Raw genomic sequence first — 8,701 nt, 5'->3', positions numbered from 1 at the left:
GGGATTTTTGATGTAGCTCCTACTTTTATCTCCGTTCACTTGTAGTAATATGGCAGCAACCCTTCTCCCTAAGGGTTCGTAGTTTCGTTTGTTTTGGCTTTTTAGCTATTTATCTCCAAATATAAAAAAAAAACTTTAAAGATGAAAACAAAACAAAGTTACCTTAGATTGGTTTACTCACTCAATGCACGTTGCTCTGCAGGCCTTAATGAAGGTGCATATATTTTTAGCTTATGCTTATTAGCACCCTATTTTGTATATAACTCCACTAATGAGATACAATTTCTTTTTGTATAACCAATGTTATTCTTTCACCTTATGGGTAAAGAACTAATCCCTTTCGAGATATCTGATTGTCTCTCTCAACAAGTTTTGCTCCCAAGAATCGAATTATCACAAGAGTGGCATACATTAAAAAATGCCATATAACAAGTTTTCTACTAAAGGCAGGAAGGAATGATCAGAAGAATCAACCTATGGGTAAGTATTTTAAACCACTATGAATCACACCAGATTAGGAAAAAAAGGAAATCGTCATATGTTAAAAACACAAGGAAATAATTCAAGAAGCAGTGCTCGTTTCTTCTACTTTCTATTATTTCTCAACTCATACATGCTTACTTCAAATTAATTAAAATGTTTGAAACAAAAGAGGGCAAGGCTGTGAGGATAAAGTCGAGTACATCTACCATTTTCAAACCCCACTAGTAAGAGCCTCGTGCACTGAGTCACTCTTTATTTGAAACAAAAAGGGGCGGATTATACAACACGTGGGTGGTGAAAACCCGGGTGCCCCATTTAGAAGTGCACAGGAGAAACCTTCAATCCTACCAAGAGCAATTAAGACAATACCATTGCTTTGGGATAGTATCATTAGCCTGTAGTCATTTGTTCCCATCCACCTTGCAAATCATCAGTTTAAATGCATTGTAGTGTCATACTTATTGCTTCAGTGGGGCCTTTTTCTGTCTGTCGCATATCCGAGCTGGAGCTGTGGAGTGTGACTTAAATCGACCTCTTCCTTCCCCTTCTTTGTCCTGAAGGTCGAGTTAAATCTCTCGTTAATACGAAACATGTTATCGGCTCACAACGAGAATTTGAAAGACTATGAAACAATTCACTTCAGACTTCAGACAATGGAAAACAAGATGAAGAGTAGGTTTCCTAACCTTTTTCTTAACAATCTGAACTACATCCTCGTCGTGAAGAACATGACTAAGGCCACAATGTTGTGGGTAGTGCCTTGCACTTGTACCCCAGGCTAGAACATACTTTACATCCTTCACCAAACTTCTGTGTATGTGGTTGCAGAAGTCTTCTACAGTGCACCCACCTCTAGACTAAAATAATTTGTCACAGGAAGTGATATAACTATGACAGATTAGAAGATTAAAAAAAATCTAAGGTAGCATTTGGTAGATGTGTCAAAACATGACAGAATAGAACATATGGGTTCTGTTCTATATTCGATCCAACCTATAAACAGCATAGAACACGACACAAGACCGGAACAGAATCTTGTTCTATTCTGTTTGTCCACACGCCAAATGCTACCTACGGCCTTTAACATAGATAACTAGAATAAAGAAACACATGTTCATAAGAAGCATAAGGATGATGCAACATACGGCAGAAAAAACTGCAGGATCGGTAAAATCAGGCTGCTGGCCTTGTGGTTTTGTGTAAACTCTGACCAGACCCATTTCCTCCCACATCCTTGCAAGTAGTCTGTCTAAGTTCAGCTGTTAAGACAAAGTGAAGTGTTACTGACATAGGAAAAGGGTGAAAAACAAAGATAATTGCTTTGTTAAACATAATTTGCTACTGAGAAAAAAATAAAACACTAAAACTATGTCATATCTCATACTCTTCTGCTGACAACTGGAAACATAAACAAACCTTCATATTGCAACTAATAACAACAGAATTAGGTTGGCGGGCTAATCTGTCCACATCATCAATACCAACAACATCTATCTTATTGTAGACATATACACACTTCATGTATTTACGGTTTCCTTCAATCACATCTATGAGATCATCCACTGTGGCATCCTCACGGAAAAGGATCTGGAATAAAAGTAAAGGTGTCAGTCAAATTCCTTCATACAATAACAGAAAACAGAGACTCTCAATTATATCACAGTAGACATGGTCATGGAAATTACAGAACTTATCCAAGTTTCCATCACCATGAAGCTTCACTCTACTTAGAAAGATTTGGATGAAAAGAAAAAAGTCAGATCAAAGGATCAAGTGCAATCAGTTAAAATTTCACACACAAAAGAAAACGCACTTACTACTTGTTATGAAAGAAGACTAAGCTGGAATGAGACATAGGAAGACTACGGAAGTCATAAAATTGCAAAACCATTAAAGTGGCCTCCACTGAACAACTAATTAATTACAATATTCCATAATTACACATCTTTACTTTAACCCAGCATTACTTCACAGTTTGCTATATACCTCAGCATTGTGAATTTTGTATTCATGCAGAATCTGATAACAAAGCTTCTCATCCACATGAGTCAAAGTCAATGTACTGTTGAATGAGATGCCCCCAGTTTTCTTCTTCTTAAAATATATCTGCCAAGAAATATAAAACTCGTAGTAATGAGAAATGGACAACAAAATTGTGTAAATTCAAATCAGACATATATATATAGAATATTATTGGACAAACAAAATCCCAATTATATGGGATTAATTTGGATTTAAATCAATTACACTTATGGTGATTGATTTCTTGTTTATTAGTTATGAATATTGTGTAGTGAGTGTTATGACAGTTTTTCAATATTAGGTGATTTTAAGGGATTTTGATTTTATTCCCTCAGTCTATATATCGTAACTTCTCATCCGAGATTAGTAGAGAATACAATATTGGCATTGTTGTCTTTAGCTGCAAACTTGGACCAGGAATTACACTAGCTGGACATTGAGAATGCTTTCTTGATTGGCACCTCGGATGAGGAAGTTTATATGAGGTTCCCTCCAGGATTTGAGGCACATGTGGGACAAGGAAAGGTTTGTAATAGTCTTCTAGAGCAAGGTTTACTACATTTAGCTCCGTTATGAAGAAATTGGGATATAAACAAGGACAGGCAGATGAAACCTTATTTGTTAAAAAGGATGCTAACTGGAAGCAAGTTATTTTGATTGTCTGTGTGGATGACATGATAATTATATGTGATAACAATGCAGAGATTCTGTCTCTAAAAACCCATCTGAAGTCAGAATTCCAAATAAAGGACGGTACTTCAAAATATTTCTTGGGGATGGAGTTCGCAAGGAGTAAACAAGGGATCTTTATCTCTCAGAAAATGTTGTAGATTTATTGAAAGAAACTGGAAAATTGGGGTGTAGACCCGCTAAGGTGCCTTTAAAGAGGAATTGGAAGCACGAGATTTCAGATGATGATCCTCCAGTGGACAGGGAGACCTATCAACGCTTAGCTGGAAAACTGATCTACCTATCCTTAACTCGTCCAGACATTGCCTATAGTGTGAGCTTCGTCAGTCGGTTCATGCATGCTCCCACAAAAAGGCATATGGATGCAACTAACCAGATTTTGAGGTACTTAAAGAGAAGTCCAGATAAGGGATCACTGTTCAAAAAACAACATTAGAGAAATAGTAGGGTACTCCGATGCAGATTTAGCAGGCGATATAGATGACAGCAAGTCTACAACTGGAAATTGCACTGAAGGTTGGAGAAATCTAGTCACTTGGAGAAGTAAGAAACAAAAATTTGTTGCAAGAAGTAGCGCAAAAGCCGAGTTTCATGCATTGGCTAAAGGAATTTGTGAGCTCATTTGGATTCAAAGACTGATGGCAATTTAAGCATATAGATGTCAACTCTCCTATGAGAGGTCCCAATGACAGTAAATCAGCTATAAGTATAATATAATCCTATTCAGCATGATAGAATGAAACATACCAGGATTGATAGACATTTCCTCAAGTCAGAACTGGATAGTTGAACTATCTCTTTGTCCTATGTCCCACAACGGCTCAGGAAGTTGATGTACTTACAAAAGCTTTATATCTAAACCAAGCTTTGATTCGTAAGTGTGCAACCTGGGAATGATTGACATCTATTCACACGTGTGAGGGGCAGTGTTGGATAGATAAAATTCCAATTATGTGGGATTAATTTGGATTTAAATCAATTATTACACTTATGGTGATTGATTTCTTGCTTATTAGCTATGACTATTGTATAGTGAGTGTTATGGCAGACTTTTAATATTAGTTTACTTTTAGAGATTATTATTTTATTCCCTCCTTCTAACTTCTATATATTGCAACTTCTCATCTGAGATTGGTAGAGAATAAGATACAATATTTCTCATATTTTGTTCAAATGTAGACTCCATGTCATGTATCCCACAATATCGTTAATGTCACAGACTTACTTGAGGCGGTCTCTTGTTTAACCTGAGGCCCACAGCTTCCAGCTCCTTAGTCAATATTTGCCTATGACCCTCACTCTGACACATTAAAATTGAAACATACAAGTTATGGCAAGAAAATTGAAAAGTTTTGAAATTCACAATTAACTAAATACTGCATTTAATTAATTAATTTATCCAAACACATTGAAAAGCAATTTCACATGCAACATGGATTTAGAAAAAGAAGCAAAAATGAAAAGCAAGATTACAAGTGTTTAAAGGAACAAAAAGATAAGGGGAAAAGAAAAATATGTTGGACTTGGACTTACATTTATTCCTTATCAAGTGAAGCTGAAATTTAAAAACATTATCCAGTAAAATATAGAATAAGGATTTTAAGCAAGGATGTAATAGGGTTAAGCAAGTGAATTTATATTTCAAACGAAAAAGTAAAGGGAAATTGAGTAAACGAGAAATTGAGTAAACGAGAAAAGGTGTTTTAGTTCCTAGGCCTGTTTGAAGGGTGTCTTTAATGATAATCTTTAATGTGTCATCACTAATCACCATTTATTCTAGTTATTATCCCTGGTCAAAATAATAATTTAATACAACAGCAAACAAAACATTTTATCAACTAGCAGTACTAACAGCATAGAAAATGACTATATTAGAAAATTTTGAAGTGAAACTTACTTTGGAAGCATCAAGAACCATCAACACTAAGTCTGAAGACTTAGCAACAGCAATAACCTGAGAAAATTCACAAAACAAAATTCTGCAACTGTTAATAATAGCAAAGTCATGCTTTTCCAAAACAATCGGCGAAAAAAAGCAGGCATCATATTCTAGTTAGTAATCACCTCTACTTAATGTACAGGAAATATAACAAAAGCACTATTTGCAAGCTGATTAACCATTTGTAACAGCAAAGAAAATACCCTAAAACCTACTGCTAGAATGATCAAACAAGCAATTTTAGTTTTACCTGCCTCCCACGTCCCTTTCCTTCAGAAGCACCCTCAATAATTCCAGGAAGATCAAGCAACTGAATTTTAGTATCATTATAGTGTATAATCCCAGGAATGCATGTCAAAGTTGTGAACTCATAAGATGCAGCTTCTGAATGTGTGCCCGTTAACATTGTCAAAAGAGTTGACTTTCCCACACTGGTATAGGAAAAGGTAAAACATTAGAAAGTTGGCATTTCTACTAACATAAAATTTATGCATCCACAAACCACACAGAAGACATAGAAAACAACCAAGCCTTTTCCTACTACGTTGGGATAGAAGACATGAAGATGCCCAAAAACATGTAAACACCACGTATATAAAGTGTAAACATATAACAAAATAAAGCTAAACAGAACCTTAATCAATTTAGATCATGGTTGTGAATAAAAAATACTGATTACCCAAATTCATGAGGAGATTAGATATTTTAGAAGTCAGACCTTGGAAATCCAATCAGTGCAACACGTCCATGACCAAATTTCGTAACTTCAAATCCATCTCCACCTCCACTAGCTCCCTATCAAATAATTTGATAAGATGGCACACTTTATAAAAATGTGTACAGAAGGCATGCAAGCAGTGGCAGACAAATTATTGACAAACCTAGACATGCTGAACTGACAAATAGTTTATTTATTTTTTTACAAAAGAGAGAAATAATGCTGTAAAAGATTCACTAGCAAAAATTTTAAACTTTAATACAGACAAAAGATACATTCCTAAGTAAGACCAGTTTTTCCTTGATTCTCTAATTGGGGGAAAATAGTTTATTCAGAAAAGGAAGAGGGTAACAAAAAGGAGGATAAGAAATCCACCTAAGGCAAAGAAAATAAGAAAAGGAAACATATGCTCAACAAAGCTCTCCAATCCCTTTGTAAATCAACAAGAGAAGTCCCCTGAAAATTGAGGTTCTACTGTAACCTAAATACAAGCCAAGAAGACAGTTGTACAACTGAAAAATCAAAGGAAAGGAACTCCAAGTCTCCGATCAGATAATCTGGCATCATACTTCTAACTTCTCTCATAAAGACCCTAACTGCGTAAAAAGAGAACATTAACATAAAATTTTATTACGCTTCTTCCTACTGATGACTTCAAATGAATACACAGAAATTGAGGAGTAGGGTAACAGAAACATAGGAAAGCTGCCAAGGCCCCCTCCATAGGCATTTGCTAATGCTAGTGTTCTCGATAGTAGATATAGAGTAAAACGTCATATTGGTCCTCCAAGATACAATGGTCACCAAGTTAATCCTCCTCCTCCCAACGAAAATAGCCACCACATAGTGTAAAATTAAATCCTTCAAAGATGCATGTGGCTAGTAATAAGTTCCTAGAAGGACTAATGTGGTAGCCATTTTAAACTTTCACGACTTAATTTTCTTTGACAGATTAAATTGGTGGCCGCTGCATCTTTGGAGGACTAATTTGATGTTTCTACACATTTATACAAGTGAAGCACAGTGACAGGAGCAGAAATAATTCAGCGGCTCAAACAATAGAATAAGTGTAGAGCTAAGACAATCAACAATGCATGTTCAGGGTCTAGTATCAATTTGGAAAAAACCAACATATTATAAATGCAAAATTTTAGGCAATGAATTTTCCCTCCTTTCATAATCTACTAAGATTACAACAGACCTAACACTTGAAGGAAAAGCCAGACATCTAAACTCTTATACTAAAACAAATCAAGAGGATATTAAATCAACCTTGCATAATCATTCAGGTTCCTCATTCTTCGCAAAATAAAAAATAAAAAATTATGCATCAAACTATCACTATAACAAAGTTAAAAGGCCAAATGCCAAATTAACTCAAATGGCAAATGCCATCAAATCATAAATTGATAGAACATAAACATATCCAGGAAAACAAAAACTGGTACCAATCAAGGGAAGGGAACAAAATCACACAAACCTATCAACTTAAAGTAAATAAAATTAAATAAAATACAAATGAACATTAAATAAAACCATAAAGAATTAAAAAACCAGAAACAAAAAAAATGTATACTTTTGGAGGTTCCAACAATTGTGTCCGTAGTTTTGCTATCTTTGCCTTGAGCTGACCAAGATGATACTCTGTAAATAACAAATTCAAATGCATTCATCATATATATAAAACAAAAAATATACATCGAAGATAACTTGATAAAAGAAACCAGAATTTGAATTACATAATCACTTTTTTTGTATAACCAAGGATTGCCCCTCCGCTTACAGGAATTGAAACTAATTCATTTCGGGATTGCCCCTCCGCTTACGGGAATTGAACCCTTAACATGTTGGTCTTTCTGGGATCTATTATAGCCTTACACCATTATACTAACGTCTTGTTGGTATATAATCACTTTTTTGTATTACCAATCGTATCCCTTGACCCTTCCCGACAAGTGTAGGAATCGAAACCTTAGACATTTAGGTCTTTCAGGGAATCTAGTAGAAACTTACAGTAGTAGACCAACGTCTTGTATGTACATAATCACGTTTGTATGAGTACTCACCTGTGGCTTTATTTTTCTGGGTCCGAGCCATTTCGGCTTCAATCTCTTTGATCCTTTCAATGATACCCATTTTCCCTTGCTGTTATTTCCTATAACCAAACAAAAGGGCAATTAGATAAGGTTTGAAAAGAGGAAAATTAAGGTAACAATGGATCGAAGTGGGAAACGTACGAAGATGTTAGAAAGATCGAGGAGAAAGTGAAGGAAGAATGAAAAGAGTGAGTAGGTTTGAGAGTTTGAGATTCTGAAGAAGATTGGACAAGTTTTAGGCCCAGCTTCAATATATTTCCTATTGGGCCACTTACTAAACTTCATACTCCAAAGGAGAATAAAATTGTTTCTGGTGAATAGCGAAACCCATAAAATTTAGTCATAGAGTATAATATATATATGTACTATTAGTATAAGAATAGTATATCATTCAGCATTTATTTAATTTTTTTAAGAATGAATAATAATTAAATATGAATAATAGATAATATGGTATATTTAAATCAATATAGTAACACATCTACAACCTAAAGAAAATTGTGTCAAATGTGCCAATCTATGAAGCACGGATTCGCCAAATATCCTCGCGTGTCGGTGTCTGACACGTATTTGATACGGATACGCTCAGATTCGCGAAGGATACGTGTCTATAGAGCATCCAAAAATAAATAAAAAATAAAAAAATAAAAATAAATATCAAGACACGTATCGGATTCGTTTTCAATAAAATATAGGATATATCGATTCATTTTCAATAAAATATAGGATATATAGATTCGTTTTTATGATAAG

The 8,701-nt window shown here is 34.9% G+C and overlaps 1 protein-coding gene across 2 annotated transcripts; it reads right to left on the bottom strand.

Moving 5' to 3' along the window:
- LOC109347907 (developmentally-regulated G-protein 2) lies at positions 444-8,227 on the bottom strand. 2 transcript variants are annotated; one of them, XM_019588019.1, is made up of 12 exons: positions 8,090-8,227; positions 7,919-8,007; positions 7,429-7,496; positions 5,853-5,929; positions 5,385-5,565; positions 5,093-5,149; positions 4,421-4,495; positions 2,470-2,589; positions 1,900-2,070; positions 1,629-1,742; positions 1,170-1,340; positions 444-1,037 (listed from the first exon to the last, which is right to left on the bottom strand). In XM_019588019.1, exons 2-12 carry the CDS (start codon positions 7,986-7,988, stop codon positions 942-944), a joined length of 1,200 nt encoding a protein of 399 aa, XP_019443564.1. In that variant the 5' UTR covers positions 7,989-8,007; positions 8,090-8,227; the 3' UTR covers positions 444-941. The 2 variants fall into 2 exon arrangements, with proteins under 2 accessions (XP_019443564.1, XP_019443565.1); XM_019588020.1 differs by having other exon boundaries at positions 8,086-8,117.

This window comes from Lupinus angustifolius, chromosome LG05 (genome assembly GCF_001865875.1).
Source record: "Lupinus angustifolius cultivar Tanjil chromosome LG05, LupAngTanjil_v1.0, whole genome shotgun sequence".
NCBI lineage: Eukaryota > Viridiplantae > Streptophyta > Magnoliopsida > Fabales > Fabaceae > Lupinus > Lupinus angustifolius.
This window is presented reverse-complemented; position numbering and strand designations above follow the sequence as displayed.